The 19,396-nt window shown below is 42.6% G+C and overlaps 1 protein-coding gene across 2 annotated transcripts in view; it reads left to right on the top strand.

Moving 5' to 3' along the window:
* LOC310685614 (cytosolic beta-glucosidase-like) overlaps positions 1 to 19,396 on the top strand; it is a 109,010-nt gene that overhangs the window by 74,034 nt on the left and 15,580 nt on the right. For both annotated transcript variants that reach the window (XM_083458343.1, XM_083458342.1), the window contains exons 4-5: positions 249 to 1,054; positions 6,261 to 6,384. In XM_083458343.1, coding sequence (XP_083314469.1) covers positions 249 to 1,054; positions 6,261 to 6,384 — 930 coding nt within the window. The remainder of the gene's footprint in view (positions 1 to 248; positions 1,055 to 6,260; positions 6,385 to 19,396) is intronic.

The following is a 19,396-nucleotide window of genomic DNA, read 5'->3' as shown; positions in this document are numbered from 1 at the left end:
CTCGGCCCATAAAGCGAGATGACCGCCGCAACCCCAGAGTTGGCCACGACTGGACCTAATGGTCAGGGGTCCCTTTACTTTTACCTTTACCCTGCAAGTTCATTGTGGTTACTGAATTATTAAGTATTTAATATGTCTCTACCTCTCTTATCTCTGTTTACATAAGCTAAATATTTAAGGAAAAGCTTTAAAAATGAACTTTGTGAGTACAAATGCAAACCTTGTTGCCTTGCTTTCATTTTCTATAGGAGTTGAATATTATGACAAAATGATTGATAGTCTGCTAGCAAATGACGTGACTCCTGTGGTCACCCTGTATCATTTCGACCTACCGCAGCGTTTAGAAGATCAAGGGGGCTGGAGATCAGGGGCCATGGTGGAAGCCTTTGATAGTTATGCCCAGTTTTGCTTCAGAAGCTTTGGGGACAGAGTGAAGCTGTGGATCACCATTAATGAGCCGTACGTTATGGCTGAGCTCGGCTACGAAGAAGGTACGATGGCCCCAGGTATTAAGGAGCTTGGCACCGGCGCATACCTGGCCGCTCACAACATGATCAAAGCTCACGCTGCAGCCTGGCACACTTACGACAGGCTATTTCGGAAAACACAGGGCGGACGTGTGTCTATAGCGCTCAACTCGGATTGGGCAGAACCCTTTGATCCGAATTCCGTTGCTGACCAGGAAGCTGCTAAGAGGCACGTGGCGTTTTGCCTGGATTGGTTCGCTGCCCCCATCTTCCTCAACGGCGACTATCCAGCCATCATGAAATCCCAGATTTCTGCTATGTGTAAAAGGCAAGGTTCTCCATCGTCGAGGCTTCCGGAATTTACCGAGGAAGAAAAGATGATGATCAAGGGCACCGCCGACTTTTTCTCTCTAAATTATTACACTTCCCGCAAAATTAAGCACCGAGATAATACACATAGCCCACCGAGTATGTCTGCGGACAAGGAAGCGGAGCAAGTAACAGAGCCATCCTGGCCTGTAGCAACCGGCAGTTCTTGGCTGGCTGTTGTTCCATGGGGTTTACGCCGCCTGTTGAAATACATCAAGGTATGTTATTCCCCCTGCCTCCACCCTTATCTGTTTATCCATTTCCTTGATGAACCAACTGTGACGGATGTCTCGTGCTCAAAGGGGTTTTAGTGTAGAAGTTGGAACAAAAGCACACTTTTTGTTTCACTGCAAATCCAGGTAACAACCCTGTGTCGCTGTCAGTGCATTGTGTAGCAGACCCACATTATGAGGACTGCTTTCCATCTGGCGTCAGGGAAGGGCTAGCATTGCATCTGTTAGGGTACAGGGTTATATCCAACATTAGTCCTCTTTGGAGCTGATCCATTGAAATTGATGGGTATAACCATGGTCCATTAATTCAGTAGGCCTACTCCAAGTATAACTTAGTTGGATACCACTCACTCTGTGATAAATATGCATGGATTTTCATCCTCTTCATGCCCTCCCACGAAGTAACTGAGTCAGGGCCAGTTTCCCCATAATGCTTCAGACTACAACTCCCATCATTCCCAACTAGCATGTAGGTTTTACTCCACATCTGAAGAACATCACATTGGCTATCACTGATCTTGCATTTATAGGCATATGATATGATATGATGATACTTCCAAACACAACTCTATATGAGTGTGGGCAGACTTCAGAGTTTAAGCAGTCATAAGTTCTGAGGTCCACTAACCAGAGTTAGATGCAACAGTGACTCAGCGTGGTGGAACAGGGTGCTTCTGAGCATATGCTTTCCCCAAGAATTTGTGGTCCATACCAGAACCAAACTCACAAGCCCTTTTCCATGCAAAAGCCCTCTCTGCCTTATCCTCCAAGCTGTTAGGATCATCCTACTCTCGTGTAGAGACACATGCCCGACTGGCATGTTTTCTCCCTCCTGGTCGGTCATTTGGGAGCTTCAAAAGCTTTCCCCAACCCAAACATCACAGCGACTGATACCAAGAAGCATCAGCACACTTAGGATCCTGCAGAGTTTGCGTAACAGAACTCAGTAGCACAGCATTTTGGCTAATCTACTATATTTACATATAATACCCTTGGAGCATTCTGACTTAGCTCTGTCCTCTTTCTCATCAGACAGCAAAGAGAAAGAAACAAAGGACAATAGTCCTACATTCTGGAACACAGTAGTACAAAACATCCTGGCTCCGTCACTTCCCACACTGTGGAATGAAAACATACACTGTCTTGTGATAGTCAACAATCTCATGACTGCAAACACGGAGGAGGAATCTCAACACAAGCAACCTAATTTAGGGCAAAGAAAGAGAACTGGCAGTCAGAAACACCTGACAACCTGGCTCAAATTGCCAAACCCCAGCTTTCAAAGATCAACCATTAAGGACCATGTGGACATTATCTGCAAAACTTAATATGGCCCCCAAATCAACCTTTTAATCACGCATCACAAATATTAATCTTGACAATATTCGGGTTCTGTCTGGCTGTTGCCTGCCTCCCACTTTAAGTTTTAATGGTGTGCAAAGCAGTTCATAATAAAGATTAAGATGATCAAAATAACATTTGGAAACAATTCATTACATAGCACATCAATAAATTCAATTAAGATGAAATCCACGAGTCAATAGGATAAGTTCTATATCATAATGAAATAATTGGGACTTAATACAAAACAAGTGCAGAGCTAAATCAAAACCAGGAGGCTGAAACAGAAATGCATAATAAAGACTAAAAAGTCTAGGCACAGCAGCCTGCCTTAAATACAGTTCAGAGAAGATGGGATCAGATTTGCCCCCCCAACTGACTTCATATTCTGGAACCCTTTCTGTGTGCAGAATTTCATTTTGTCATCAGAAGGCAATATTGGACAGCATTCTAGGACACCTCTTTCGATGACTATTTCCACAAGACAGTGTTCATCTCCTAAGACAGTGGAAGCAAAGTCACTTTATTCGAAATCCCTTATTCCCACCCAGAGGCATCTAAATTTTTGAGGTAGTTCTTTTGTTTGCTTTCCACTTAGAGATAGCAGAAATCTATACCTTGACATTCTATTAGTTCCTTGGGTTGCATACAGACAAACATTAAAACTGCCTTTGGCGTGCCATTTCTTCCGCCTCCCCGTCCCCAAGAGATGAGCAATTTACCCCTGCTTTTGCAATGCATTTGACAACACACTCACCAGAACTTGCAACATTCACTTGCCTTGCCTTGCACTCATACTTCAGGAATTCTGAGCTGATGCAGCAAAGGGGTTAAGAGACTGAGTTACAAATCTGGACAAGTCTTCAGCTCAGCGCTCATCTCTGGCATGAACTCACAGCACTTTTCTCTCAGCCTGAAAACAAGGATACCTTGTTGTTGTTGTTTAGTCGTTTAGTTGTGTCCGACTCTTCGTGACCCCATGGACCAGAGCACGCCAGGCACTCCTGTCTTCCACTGCCTCCCGCAGTTTGGACAGACTCATGTTGGTAGCTTCAAGAATACAGTCCAACCATCTTGTCCTCTGTCATCCCCTTCTCCTTGTGCGCTCAATCTTTCCCAACCTCAGGGTCTTGTCCAGGGAGTTTTCTCTTCTCATGAGGTGGCCAAAATATTGGACCCTCAGCTTCAGGACCTGTCCTTCCAGTGAGCACTCAGGGCTGATTTCCTTCAGAATGGAGAGGTTTGATCTTCATGCAGTCCATGGGACTCTCAAGAGTTTCCTCCAGCACCATAATTCAAAAGCATCAATTCTTTGGCAATCAGCCTTCTTTATGGTCCAGCTCTCACTTCCACACATCACTACTGGGAAAACCATAGATTTAACTATATGGATCTTGGCAAGGTAATGTCTCTGCTTTTTAAGATGCTGTCTAGGTTTGTCATTGCTTTTCTCCCAAGAAGCAGGGGTCTTTTAATTTCGTGACTGCTGTCACTGCTGTTACTGCTTTGTTGTAAGGATTCAAGCCAGCAAATGAGCACACTGTGAACACTTGAAAGCACTATACAAATTTTAAATGTATTTATTTATTATTAAGCACTATTTTGTTTTGTTTTTAAATGATATTTTATTAAGTTTTACAATCAATAAACACACAATACAAATAGACAAATACAAAAAAAGCAAAAGCAAAAACAATACAATAGCATGCAAACAATACAACAACAGATATAAAAAGAAAATATGAAAAATAAAAAAAAAGTTAAAATCAATCATTGTGTCCTTATATTTTTTGACATTAACCTGGATCTGCGACTTCCCCAGACCTTCCCACTCTGTATTCTAGGTCTTATATTCTGACAGTAAATTCCTTCCCTCTGTCTTATCTTGAATTCAACATAATCTTAGTGTCTTAATATAATTACTTTTCCATATATCTTAAAACATAGTCTTTCTTAATCTTTAAATTTTTATGCTAATAATCCTTTAGGTTCAATCTGGTGTCATCAAACATTCATTATCTTATAGTGTTTCTGTAGATAGTTTTTGAACTTCCTCCAGTCTTCCTTCACCGTCTCTTCTCCCTGGTCTCTGATTCTGCCAGTCATTTCTGCTAGTTCCATGTAGTCGATGACTTTCATCTGCCATTCTTCCAGCGTGGGTAATTCTTGTGTCTTCCAATACTGTGCGATAAGTATTCTTGCTGCTGTTGTAGCGTACATAAAGAATGTCCTGTCCTTCACATGAACCTGTTGGTTGACCATACCCAGGAGAAAGGCTTCTGGTTTCTTCAGAAATGTGTATTTAAACACTTTTTTTAGTTCATTATAGATCATCTCCCAGAAGATCTTAATCCTTGGGCACGTCCACCAAAGGTGGAAAAACGTACCTTCATTTTCTTTACATTTCCAACATTTATTGTCAGGCATATGATAAATTTTTGCTAGCTTGACTGGTGTCATGTATATTAAGCACTATTTTGTAAACCTTTTTTCATTTAAGTGTATATTCACCATAAAATAACAACAGCAACAACAACCCATGATCAAGTTAAAAAATAATGGAAAAACTGCTGTAGCATCTGGGCTTGTGATGCAGAGGGTTCCAGCTAGTTAGTGTTATAACACAGCTAGCTTCTGCTGTGAAAGAATACAAACTTCTTTTTAAGCTCAGTTTTCGATCAGAGATTGTACACCTGGGCAAACCACAATGAACACTTCTACAGCACCCACACTTCTGATGCTGCACCCTCTCAGAAAGCTTTCGATACTGTTGAGATGCTCAGAATGCTTCTGGACCAGAGATAGGCAATGCAAAGTGGACAACAAAAACGTTTAATATCTCATTCCTTAGAAGTGGTCCATGTATTAGCCATATTTTGGGATTAACCTGGGCTTGCCCAGATTGAAATATGTTGTTATTCCTGGTAAAGACCCATTTGATCCCTCCTAAAAGAATAAAGACACAACATTCTTATTCATAAGTAGCAAAAGGTAGTTTTACTCATGATCAGACAGAGCACAGTGTGATCCCTGAAGGCAGGCTTTAAGCTTAAAGTTGCAAACATATACAGGTAGGTTTACCCCATATGGGAGTTAACCTGGGCAACTGCTGGCTGGCAGCCAGCAGTCCAGTCCAGGTGAATCAGGAAGTTTGCAGGATGAAAAAGAAGATTGAAGAGAGAGGGAGGTGGCTGTGTGACTAGGCCTTTTACCAGGTCTGGAAAGGTCACACCCACCTACTAGTCACGTGCAAAAAGGAAGGTTGCTCCAGCCAGGTATAACAGGAAGTTCAAGTGGCTGAACCAACACCCCCTGCATGACCAATCTAGCAAAACAAGGAATGTTGTATTTGACTGCTCCCAGTGGATTACATCCCACATACAATTTATTCAAGTTCTGTTTATGTGCACCTGTACAATGCAATATGCAAGGATGTGGACTGTTCTAGCTTTGAACTGCTGCATCACAGGAACAGCCTTTTTGATTCAGTATGTGGATGGGGTGTGCGGCGCCTTCCGATCATTTCTGCCAGTGGGATTTGCTATCGCTTGCCAGGACTGAAGGGTTAAAAAGCAGTGACAATATAGCAGATGCTAATGCAGAAAAAGATATTTTAGTATTCTCATTAAAATAAGTAATTTCTCTGTCTTCATGGGTATTTGCACAGTTTTGCTTTTCCATTGTTAGTCATAAAAGGTCAGCTTGTGGAAAATTAAGTTAATAGGGTCAGTGCAATTTGATGAAAACTAGTTTTGGGTTGTAGCTTAAAGTAGATAGAGGGTAATGCACCTGATTTTATGGGCTTTTCTTAACATCTGTTCTGAATAAAACTTCTGCTCCCTTGTTCTAGGATACATATAATCACCCTATAATTTACATCACCGAGAATGGGTTTTCCCAAAGTGACCCTGCTGCACTCGATGACACTCAGCGCTGGGAGTATTTCAGGCTGACTTTACTGGAGATTTTAAAAGGTACAATTTAAGGATGATGAAAGATCAATTGTGCAAACTTAATATAATTTTCCTGTGTGCCTATTTGCATTTAGCAATGACTAGTGATTCTAGAGGCTAATGTACGTCAGACAAAAGCATTGTGATTAGAGGAGAAAATGTTTAGCAGATAGGAAAGAAAGTAGCTTTAGTCCTTCTGTGCCATCTTAGAGTGGAATGAAATGAGAAAATTTAACGGAAATTACTTTCCCCCCCAATCTGGTGTTCATAATGCTAAAATTGTAGGCTATGCTAATTGATATATGACCTGACAGAGGAAAATAGAGCTGAGAACGATTAATTTCAGAAATATTGTCATCTTAAGAAGATCGAGGAGTGAAAGCCAGGACAGGAAAAGCCCTATTGGGTTGGGGCAGAATCTGAAAGAATTTGGAAGTTTGGGAGTAAAGCCAGGGCAAAATTTGGAGTCCATTGGCTCTTAGATCCCAGAAATGCTTACCTAACACAATATAGTTTTACTGGTCAGACAAGTAAAATACAGGTTGGTTGACAATTCTGTTACAAAATAATTGTGCTGCTTTTCAAAAAGTCTGCACAGTGCTCGGGTTTGTTTGTTTTGTTTTGTTCATCTGAAAATAGCTTGTTCTTTAACTATAAAAAAGATAGTTTGGGATGCACTTGTGCAAGAATATACGATACAATACGATAATCTTTATTGTCATTGTCCCATACAGAACAACGAAATTGAAAAATCTACATAAGACATTCAAAAACCAACAAGCCTGCTATCCCAACCTGGTTAGCCCCCTAAAAACTGTGATAATCCCATTTTTAAATACAATATACTCCCATAGTATAAACTGAGTTTAAAACCAAAATCGCATTTTGGTAGAAACTGTTTCTCAGGCAGCTAGTCCTAGTCTTTATAACCCTGTACCTTCTTCCAGAAGGCAGAAGCTGAAAGAGATCATTTCCGGGGTGTGCACTATCCTGCGCTATCTCTGCAGCTTTCTTATGGCACCTGGAAGCATAGATTTGATCCAAGGTGGGAAGAGTGCAGCCAATTATTCTCTCCGCAGTCTTTACAACCCTGGACAGCATTGTTTTTTCCCTGACCGTGCAGCTCCCAAACCACACACACAGACCATATGTTAATACACTCTCCACATATACCCCGTTGATTGTACAGTGTCCAAATAGTCACACCATGTCAAATCTACCCACTCTGAAAAAACGCTATGGTTGATTTCATTTCAACTCCAGTTCTTGCAACAGGATTTTATAAAGTGATCTGTGCTGGCCTGTCATGGATGAGTAGGGAAACGAGCCCAATGTCTGCCATTCAAAGAATTGAAGTTTCTGCCGATTCTGCCCCACCTAAGAGCTGTCTCTCTTCCATTCACAAAGAGGTCCAAAGAGGAAACACAAGAATTGATGTGACATGGTGTTTAAACAAGGACTGGGGAATCCCCACTTCAACCATGAAGTTAACTGGGTGGCCTCGGACTAGTTACTATCTGTCTTTTCTTTTTTTAAAAAAACTTTATTCCAAAACCGAAAAAGAATTACAAACATCAAATTCAAAATCCCTATTCGTTTTGTAACATGAGCCTATTACATAGCTGACTAGATTAAAATATACCTAATTGCTAGGGACTTTGCTTTGCTATATATGAATGCAACACAATTAGAAATATTAGACATTTTTATAAATTCCCCACTCCCCTTCACCCATGTGTGATCTCCATATTTTTTTTAACTTCTTCCATCTTGTGTTGTAGTTTAATAATTATTCAATTGATTCTTTTATTATTTTCTTGCTTACTCCTGCACGTTTTACACATTATCTATTAATATTCCAGTTCCGGAACCATATTTTCTGGTTCCGGAAAAAATATGGGCTAGTTACTATCTCTTCACCCTAACTTACCTCAAAGGCTTGCTGTGAGGATAAAATGGGGTGCCATGTTCTTGAGCTGGATAAAAAGGTAATTAGTAAGAATGTCACCATGCGTGGGTCGGAACCATATGCTGGTCTTGAGCTTATCAAAGAAACAAATAATACTTGGTCATAGAATCATAGAATTGTAGAGTTAGAAGGGAACCCAAGGATGATCCAGTCTAACCCCCTGCAATGCAAAAATCTCAACTCAAGCATCCATCAGAAATGGCCACCCAACCTCTGCTTAAAAATCTCCAAGGAAGGAGAGTCCGCAACCTTCCAAGGCAGACTCTTCCACTGCCAAACAGCTCATACTGTAGGAAAGTTTCGGAAAGTCGAAATCTCCTTTATTCTAACTGAAACCAGTACGTTTCCAAGCACAATTCAAAGTGTTGGTGCTAAACTTTAAAGCCCTAAACCAGGCATAGGCAAACTCGGCCCTCCAGATGTTTTGGGACTACAACTCCCACCATCCCTGATCACTGGTCCTGTTAGCTAGGGGTGATAGTTATAGTCCGAAAACATCTGGAGGGCCGAGTTTGCCTATGCCTGCCCTAAACGGCCTTGGCCCAGTATACCTGAAGGAGTATCTACACCCCCATTGATCAGCCTGGACACTGAGGTCTAGCTCCAAGGGTCTTCTGGCAGTTTCCTCACTGCGAGAAGTGAGGTTACAGAGAACCAGGCAGAGGGCCTTCTTGGCAGTGACGCCTGCCCTATGGAACACCCCTCCATCAGATATCTTTTACAAGACATCTGAAGGCAGCCCAGTTTAGGGAAGTTTTTAATGACTGATGTTTTAATATATTTTTTAATCTTTGTTGGAAGCCACCCATAATGGCTGGGGAAAACCAGCCAGATGGGTGGGGTATAAATAATAAATTCTTCTTCTTCTTCTTCTTCTTCTTCTTCTTCTTCTTCTTCTTCTTCTTCTTCTTCTTCTTCTTCGTAAATTAATCTCAAACATCCAATAGTAGCCCCTTTAGACTTGGCTGGTCTCCCAGCTCATTGAAATCTGAAACACTGTCCCGGAACAAAAGCCTCTTATTTGGCTTTCGATGTGTAAAAGTTTCAACAACTGCAGGATTTTCTGTTACTGTCTAGAAGTTAAGATGCTCAGCATTGGTTTCTGTGGGGATAATATCAAAATCAAGCTGCATAAAGACAGAGCCATTGATTTTCCTCCCCTCCAATGGTGAAGAATCAATTTAAGAGGGGAACAAATGACATGCCTCCTCCTTTTCATGACTCAAATCCGTAAGAGGTACATTCCAAGGTTTCAATATCTGTTTTTGTCAGTTTCCCCCCTAACAAAACTTACCTTCCAGCCCAGTAATATGCCTCAACTGGCACAGCAGTCCATGACTGCCGAGAAGTTTTCTAATGGACAGCTCTAGGCTCTGAATAACAACTCACCCCTGGCAAGGTGCCATCTTAGTTATTTGAAGACTTCAATGAAAATAGTAGAGGCAAATTCAGAGGAACAATCTGATCTGTGCTATCAGGTTGGTTGTATCTGTTAGAATTCCTGCTCCATGATTGCAGTCATGGGATTTTTGTCTTTCACATGACGGTATATGTTTTGACTCCACAGAGTGGGAAGTGACAGAGACAGGGTGTTTGTGTTACTGTGTTCCGTGAAGTGGGACTATTGTCCTTTGTTCTTTCTCTTTGCTGTCTGATGCTATAGAGAGAGGGAGCCATGTTGCAGTGCTCCGATATGTAAATAAGGTAGATTAGCCAAAATGCTGAGTTGCTGAGGTCTGTCACACATGAGCTGTGATGACTTTCCGGATCCCTAAATGTGCCAATGTCTGTTGGCATCGGTCGCTGTGATGTTCTGGTAGAAGAAAGCTTTTGAAGCTCCCGAATGAAAGATCAGGAGGGAGAGAACATGCCAGTCGGGCATATGTCTCTGCCAGGGTCCTACTCGAGTGTAGGCCAAACTCCTGACAGTATTTACCTTGTAATCTATAGGAGCCCATCAGTTGATAGATTTTGTTTCTTTCAGGACTAACATTGGAAAACTGCATTCCACACGTCTCAATGAACTACTTCCTTTTAAAGGGAGAGGGATTTTTTGAGGGTAATTATGCACAACAATTAAATTTATCCTCCATGTTCAGAGGCTGTGCATACCTAGGGCTTTTTCCCCCTAGCCGGAATTCACCGAAACTCAGTTCCGGCACCTCTCAGGTGGGCACTGTTGCAATTACAGTGATACCTCGGGTTACAGGTGCTTCAGGTTACAGACGCTTCAGGTTACAGACTCCGCTAACCCAGAAATAGTACCTTGGGTTAAGAACTTTGCTTCAGGATGAGAAGAGAAATTGTGCGATGGCGCAGCGGCAGCGGGAGGCCCCATTAGCTAAAGTGGTACCTCAGGTTAAGAACGGACCTCCGGAATGAATTAAGTTCATAACCAAAGGTACCACTGTATAAGAGAAGAAGGGAGGCATTAGTGGTGAGTTCTGACACCTCTTTTCTATAAAAATAGTACTGTGTAGACCTGGATGCTACTTCCTATAGAAACAGGAGGCGAGGAAGAGCTTTTTTTCATATCCTACTTCTGGATTTTCCCAAAGCATCCAGCAGATACTGCCCTCTCCCCCCAGGAAGCAAGACTAAATGAGCCCTTGATCTGATCAAGCCAGGCTGTTCTTTCTTATGTATTTACCACTGAGCTATGGCACCTCTCTATGGCACAGCCAGCCATACTCCCTGAGCAGGGCTTGTCTGGGCTATGAGTGAAATTTTAATTACTTTCTTCTGCAGGGATGGGGAGAATGGAAGTGCAAGTGAATAGCATACTTTTTGGGGGGAGAAATCTGTGTTCTGAATTGGTTGTTTTGGCTGATAAATTGCTAGCCTTCTCCCGCCGTCATTCCTTTTCATTACAGCTTTGAGTTAAGGCAGTTTTGTCAGTTCTTGTAAGGGGACGCCTTGTCATTCCAATGGTCTCCAGATAATGAAAATGCAAGTGTACGGAAAGAATATTACAATGTCAAAATGAAGCACTGGCGCTGCACTTCTGTGTATTTGCCTTTACAATGTCAGGGTAAAATGGAAACAAAAATATTGATCAATAGAACAGAGCATTAGAAGTGACTGGATAAAATGCACACAATGCATTATGTGTTATGAAGTCCTATTAATATTAAATGCAAATAACTTTCCAGGGTTACGGTGGAGGATTTGAGCTCACAAACATGATACAGTTGTGAAGCCACAGCTATTGCACACATTGTGTTGGCCAGGTATACAGAGCACAGATAGTCAAGTGGTAGCTCGTGGGCCAAATTAATTTGATCTGACTCCTAGTGTTCTTTTTTAAAAAGGGGGGGGGGAGAAAATCCGTTTTGAATTATGCTGATTTTAAAAAAATATAGGCTCCCTTATAATAAAAACCTCCAATATATATTACAAGTTTTAAAAGATACAGAACACAAATAGAATCTTGTCTGAAAACTGTGAACCTACTTCTTAGCCTTGATGACTTAGATGTGTTTCCCCCATCAGTTACCAATATGCTGTAAAGATTGGTATTTATTAATTTTTTTCCTGCTGAGCTGTTAAAACCCCCACAACCTTTTCACTATTGCATACCCCCTCTCACTTTCTCTGCACTGCCACTTTGTAACAAAACCTTCATCCTTTCCTGTATCAACGAACTTTTCTGAAATTTACTCGGAGTCGAGTGTGGATTTCATGCCCTTTATTCAGCTCATAGTAGTGAGAAATGGAAGTTTCCCCAAAATGTCTGCTTTATATTCATTATTTACACAATGGGCCCCACGTGATTGGCTAATTCTGGGATTCTCCTGTAGGCCAATCAGGTTGCGGATTCACTTCCATCTGGAGTTGGATTGGGTGGCTCCTGCGGACCAATCAGACTGCCGCATTCTGGATCCTATTGTTCTAGGACCAATCAGACTGCTGTATTCTGAATCCTATTGTTCTAAGACCAATCAGGCTGCTGCATTTTGGATCCTCAGTACATAACACTTTCAGTAGGTATGGATGCTATGGAACAAAACAGAGTACTAGGTTTAAAGTTAAAAGCAAGGCATCTATAAATTTATTGAAGCTTATTCTTAATATGCTGTCATGTTCGTTTAAAGGATTTTAGCTTTACTCAGTTATGGTGCAGGCTTTTCCAAATTTGAGTCTCCAGCTGTTTTTGAACTACAATGGTCATCATCCCTGACCACTGGTCCTGCTAGCTATGGATGTTGGGAGTTGTCGTCCGAAAACAGCTGGAGACCCAAGTTTGGGAAACACTGCTTTAAACAGTACTGCATAAGCAATCGGCTTACCGTTCCTTTTTAGACGGTGGCTGTGTGAGGCTACAATTTCAGTCCCCAACCATGTCCTAGCCAGTTCCCCAATGACTTTCCTTCTCCAATTAACACTCCTTACATGCCAAGAACTTTTATGTACAGTCTTCACTTCCAGAACGGAGTCCTTCTGGCTTCTCAGGATTGCACCCACAGTCTTCAGCCTGGTCCAACAACAACTGTTGCCTCACATCCACAGTGATCGGCCATCACTTGGCAACAGCCCTTTCTTGAAGGCTGCCTCAGAGCCTTGCTCTCTTCTTAGCAAACCTCCTTCAGCATATTTCCCCAGGGATAGTGAGTTTATGGGGTAGATCTTCAGCTACCCTTTGGTTGATAAACTCTGTTGCCGCTCCTGGTTCCAGCCAGTGTGGTGTAGTGGTTAAGAGTGGTAGTCTCGTAATCTGGGGAACCGGGTTCGTGTCTCTGCTCCTCCACATGCAGCTGCTGGGTGACCTTGGGCTAGTCACACTTCTTTGAAGTCTCTCAGCCCCACTCATCTCACAGAGTGTTTGTTGTGGGGGAGGAAGGGAAAGGAGAATGTTAGCCGCTTTGAGACTCCTGAAGGGAAGTGAAAGGCGGGATATCAAATCCAAACTCTTCTTCTTCTTCTTCTTTCAGGTTTCCCCAAATCTCTCTAGAGATTACCGTATTTTTCGCTCCATAAGACGCACTTTTTTCTTCCTAAAAAGTAAGGGGAAATGTCTGTGCGTCTTATGGAGCGAATGCATGGTCACTGGAGCTGAATTGCCCAGAGGCAAAAAGCAGATCATGCTTTTTTTTTTTTTTTTTTTTGGAAAGAGGGAAGGGGGTGTTGAAACAAAGCCGCTGATCGTTTGCCGATCAGGGAGAGAGATAAGGGCCGCTAGAGATAAAGGAGGCTGCCTGGGAGAGGGGAGATAAAGACACCAAACTCGCAAAGGGGGGGAAACAGGAAGACTAAAGCAATAAGATGAGAAAGTAGAGGAAAAGGAGGAGCAAAAAACTGCTCCTGCTAAGGAAAAGACACTAGGGCAAACAAGAGGGAAGGGAGTGTTGAAAGGAAACAGCTGATCGGTGGGATCGGAAGAGAGATAAGGGATGCTAGTGGAGGCTGCCTGGGAGGGGGGAAGTAAAAATCCATGGATCCTCAGGATTTTTACATTGGGTCACCCCAAATTCACCATCAGATCGCATAGCATGTCCATGCCTACAGCCTGCACCAAAAAAAGTCATGCATCCACTGTTGCCTGGAGCTGCAATGGTGCAAAAACATGGTTATAAAGCATGGATCCACATGGATCCTCAGGATTTTTGCATTCGGTCACCCCAAATTCACCATCAGATCACATGTCTGTGGCCACAGCATGAACCACAAAAATCATACATCCACTGTTTTGTTTAGAGTATTTTTTTTCTTGTTTTCCTCCTCTAAAAACTAGGTGCGTCTTATGGTCAGGTGTGTCTTATGGAGCAAAAAATACGGTATTTCCAAGTCCTTAGCCATTCTGTTACACTATTCTCTCCGACCAGTAGTGACCCTGGGCTTTTATTTACACCAGGCAGGCCTCTCCACATAACCAACAACCATTTGGGTGAGATTCTGTGCTCTTACTGACCTATAATGGTGGCCAATAAGACAAGGTACTAACTGACCAATTAAAACTTCATTATTCTTTTGATTCTGAATATAAAACCAGAACCCTTCCTGAACACAGCCTTCTCCTTGTTGACACGATTATTTATTTTGTTTACTGAATTTATACTCTGCCCTTCCAAGGAGCTCAAGGTGGCAAACAGATACACAATTTAAAAGGAAAAACAAAAACAAAGCGAAAACATTCTCAAACAGATAAACATTATAAATCATTATAAAAGCAATTACAAAAACATTATAAAAGCAATTTCAGTTAAAAACATCCACCAGGGATGGGGTTGCTAGGGACAATATTCTTCGTCCACCAAACAGAAATTTCCAAATTCCTACTGATGTTTGGTAAAGGGTGGAGATGGGTGCACCTCACTATGAGGTCATTCAACAACTGGGGAGCCACTACCAAAAAGGTCCTGTAACAAGTAAGTGCCAACTGGGCAACCCCTGGTGGTAGCACCATCAACAAGACCTCACCTGACAGTCGTAGAGTCCAAGATGGTTGGTACTGGGGAAGATGCTCTTTTAGGTACTTGGGCTTTAAATGCTAGTACAGTGGTACCTTGGTTCTCAAACGCCTTGATACTTGAACAACTTGGAACCCGAACGCTGCAAACCCAGAAGTGCTTTGGTTTGCAAACTTTTTTCGGAAGCCGAACACACTTCTGTTTTGAGTGTCACGCTGACGATTTGAGTGCCACACTTCCGTTTTGAGTGTTACGCTGAGGCCTGTCTGTTTTTGCTATTTTTTGTTTTTGCGGCTCTTTTTGTTTTGTTTTTGTGACTGTGTGGAACCCAGTTCAGCTACTGATTGATTGATTGTGTGACTGCAGTACATTGTTTATTGCTTTCAGTTTATGGATCAATGGTCTTGTTGGATAGTAAAATTCATGTTTAATTCCTGTTTTAGGGGCGGTTTTTATAAGTATGGAACAGATTAATCCGTTTTGCATTACTTTTTATGGGAAAGCGCGCCTTGGTTTTGGAACACTTTGGTTTTGGAACGGACTTCCGGAATGGATTAAGTTTGAGAACCAAGGTATACCACTGTACTATCAATCTAGGCTACTGTTACAGGCTAAAAGACACTTATTTGCCTGCCAGTCAGTTCAATTTCTGCAGGAACACCAGTCAGTTTAGTTCACAATCAACACTTCCCTACACCCTAAGCCATGTGGGCAGAAGACAAAAGTGTTTGTGTGTGTTGGTGTTCTTTTATTTGCCTTGCTTTCCGGTGTTGATGGTCTTGGCTTATCATTAACACCATCCTGCAACACAGTGCAATATCCTGGCTACTAAACCATAAAGTGATTTTGTCAGGGAACTGCCATCAGTGTCCGAGGGAGAGAGCAAGCTCCAAAGGGTTCCCAGAGAGCGTCCCGGGAGTGGGAGGGGCAGCCCGTCTTCTGGGGAAGAGAATCAACGTAGCTCCAGTGGAGAAGGGGGGCAGATGGGGGAATCGGCGAGGCGGTCCCATGACTCCTTGCCAGGGACCAGCGGGGAGAGTAGAGGTCCTCCGCTGCCTACGCCCTCCTTGCGCAGAAGGTTTCCGCGCAGGGAGAGTAGGCGAAGACTTGGCGTCCAAGAGCTTCTTTGCTGGAAGAAGTTTAAGAAACGCCCACTGACGGATTCTGCCAGCGATTGAGGCAGTCACGGGCGAGTGGCTGCCCGGACAGGAAAGGTTCACTCAGGCAACCCAGCCAGAGGTTGGGACAAGCTTACGCACGAGCAACCCCTAGAACCATTACAGATTTTTTTTTAAAAAAATGTTGCATTTAATTGCATTTTTAGTCGAACAGAGCAGTATAAAGAAAAGGAACAACTCCTTGCTCATTTTCAAAGTCTTCACCTACTGACCTATTTGAAGCCTTAAAAAATAAAACTCTTTAGAGAGCGTGAGAGCTGGCAGTGCAGACATTTGTCCCCTACAGCAAAATGTGAAGGAACTTGTGTGATGTGTCCCTGGGCCTAAAATAGTACAGAGTTTTAGTTGGTGAAGGTTCTGGGAGAGAACTATGTATTCTGAACAGCAGGCATGTTTGTATTCTGATTAGAGTCGGTACTTGTAACCAAAGAAATCCCAGAGTTTTCAGTGAGTTCTCCAAAGGACTTATCTTTTAGAGAGAAATTAAAAAGGCCTGTGGATTTTCAACCCAAAGGGTAATTTAATTTTTCGTATCTGCGCATGAAAAGAGACTTTACTGCTTCATATAATTTCTCAACAACAATGTTACAATTAAATATGGCTCCTTCTGATTATCCCCTGCTGGGAGAAACTTTTTTTGTCATTGCACTATTTTATATTGTAAAAGTGAGGAGTTTAAAGATCATTTTTATGGTGATTTTATGGTCGACTCCCAATTTATGCATCCCTGGTTGTTAGCTTGTATATGCAAAATATAAAATTAGCTGTGAGCATCAAAGAGCTAATGACAGCCTTCACATTTTTGCTTTGTTTTTTTATTTTGAGTGGGAAATACATTATGAGTGAGAAATTTAAAACTGGAGCTGAAATGTTGGAGAAGTCGTGTTGAGGGCAAGCTTCTAAGACGGTCATAAACAATATATCCTTTCACCCCTAACAGTAGTGTTCAGAGTTTGAGATGACTTTTTTCTTCTCCAGCTGCCACTCAATGTTCCATGGCTGTTAGAGGTCACTAAGCATGCTCAGTCCTTGGGCTCTTTGGGGGTTATTTTTCCTCCTTTACCTTCTCTGTTGTCCACCAGTATTTCGCTTCCCATTCTTGAGTTGGGAATAGAGTAGTTGCTTTGGAAGACGATCATCAGGCATCCAAACAACACGATCAGTAGAATAAAGTTGATGCTGAAGAATCATTGCTTTGATACTGGTGATCGTTTGCCTGTCTTCCCAAGCGATGTGTAAATTTTTTGAGAGACACCATTGATAGAATCTTTCACAAGTGTACAATATGGTTGGTAGTACAATGGCTTTGTAAACAAGCATTTTGGTTTCCCTGCAAATGTCCTGATCCTCAAATACCCTGCGCTTCAATTGAGAGCAAGCTGCACTGGCAGAGCTCAGCGATGCTGGATTTCAGCATCGATGTCGACTCTTGTGGAAAGATAACTAGGTAGGAGAAGTGATCAACATTTCCCATTGTTACACCATTGAGTTGGATTTGTGGCACTGCAGAGGGGTTGTTTTGTGCTTGTTGGTGCAGCTCTTTGGGTTTTTTTGGATATTGAATGATAAGCCAAGTTTTCTGTAAACTTCTGCAAAGATATTTAGGATGGTTTGGAGGTCATCCTCTGAATGAGCACACACTACATTGTCATCAGCATACTGAAGCTCTATGTCAGAAGTAATGGAAACTTACTCTTTGCTTTCAGCCTACTCAGATTAAAGAGCTTTCCATCTGCTTGATATATGAGTGCTACCTTGGTGGGGAGTTTCCTTTCGACAATGTGTAGGATCATGGTGAGATCATTGGGGAGATAGCACATCCCTGTTTAGCGCCCAATCCCGCTGTGAATGGTTCACTTTGAGAGCCATTGTTGTCCATGATTGTTGCCGTCATGTTATCGTGAAGGAGCTGAAGGATGTTCACATATTTATCTGGGCAGCTGATTTACATAAGGACAGTCCACAGGGCATTATGATTGACAGTGTCGAAGGCCTTAGTTAGGTCAATAAACACCATATACAGGGGTTGATTTTGCTCTCTGCATTTTTCTTGAATCTGTTGAGCAGCAATAATCATATCCATTGTCCCCCTAGAAGGTCAAAAACCATTTTGGGATTCAGGAAGGATGTCCTCAGATATAGTTAGGAGACGGTTTGCTAAGATCCAGACAAGAATTTTGCCAGCTGCAGCTAATAAAGAGAAACCTCGACAATTTCCACAATCCATTTTATCACCTTTTTAAAAAAGATCAATGTTTTTGGGATCCCTGAAGTCTGCTGGGATCTCTTCTCTCTCTCAGGTTTTCCCAGGCCCACTCCGAGCAGCATTCTTATCTGAGAGACACCCAGTACAGTCATACCTCGGGTTGAAGACGCTTCGAGTTGAGCGCGTTCGAGTTGCGCTCCTCAGCAACCCAGAAGTAACGGCACGCATTACTTCCGGGTTTCACCGCTTGCACATGCGCAGACGCTCAAAATGACGTCATGCGCAGAAGCGGCAAAAAGCGACGTACGCATGCTCAGAAGCGCCGTCACTAGTTATGTTTACTTCTAGATACGAATGGGGCTCTTGAACGGATCCCGTTCGTATCTAGAGGCACCACTGTAGTGACATGAGTAGCTTAATTGAGTGCCAGAGATCAAACTGATTCACTGACAATTGTTTTAAAATAGCTAATTTTATTTTGAGGTTCATTCTAGGAGTTAGCATATAGAAGAGCTTGCCAACTTGGGGGGTGGGGAGGGCTGTGAGTATATTTGCAAACTAGAGGAACTGTTGTGGACACTTAACACGCACCACAGCCCATTCTGTTGGCTTAGAAAGAATGTTTCCCTCAATCTTAATTTCAGCAGAGGAGGAGGACCCTGTGGATGCCAGAGATGGCCTCCGTCAGCTGGCCTGCACTCTCAGGCGACATGCTGGTGACCCCTGGCATATACTATACTATTTGAAAGTATTCCCACAGATGCCAAGTTGGGCTACCTTATCTGAGAAGCATATGGGGCGCAGGTGCCACTGTGGTCTAAACCACTGAGCCTCTTGGGCTTGCCGATCAGAAAGTTGAATGTTCGAATCCCCGCGACGGAGTGAGCTCCTGTTACTCTACTCCAGCTCCTGCCCACCTAGCAGTTCAAAAGCACGCCAGTGCAAGTAGATAAATAGGTACCACTGCAGCAGGAAGGTAAACGGCATTTCTGTGCACTCTGGTTTCCGTCACAGTGTCCTGTTGCACCAGAAGTGGTTTAGTCCTGCTGACCACATGACCCGGAAAGCTGTCTGTGGACAAACACCAGTTCTTTCAGCCTGAAAAGCGAGATGAGTGCCGCAACCCCATAGTCGCCTTTGACTGGACTTAACCACCCAGGGGTCCTTTACCTTTACCTTATCAGGGAAGCCTTGCAAATTTCAGCATCTCAGCATCCATTTGCCACATTTGTATCCCACTTTTCTCTAAAGATCCCAGATCTATAAGGATGTT

This window comes from Podarcis tiliguerta (assembly GCF_965153285.1).
Source record: "Podarcis tiliguerta genome assembly, chromosome: 9".
Classification (NCBI taxonomy): Eukaryota; Metazoa; Chordata; class Lepidosauria; order Squamata; family Lacertidae; genus Podarcis; species Podarcis tiliguerta.
The sequence above is the reverse complement of the archived record's forward strand: the minus strand, read 5'-3'. Positions and strand labels throughout refer to the sequence as shown.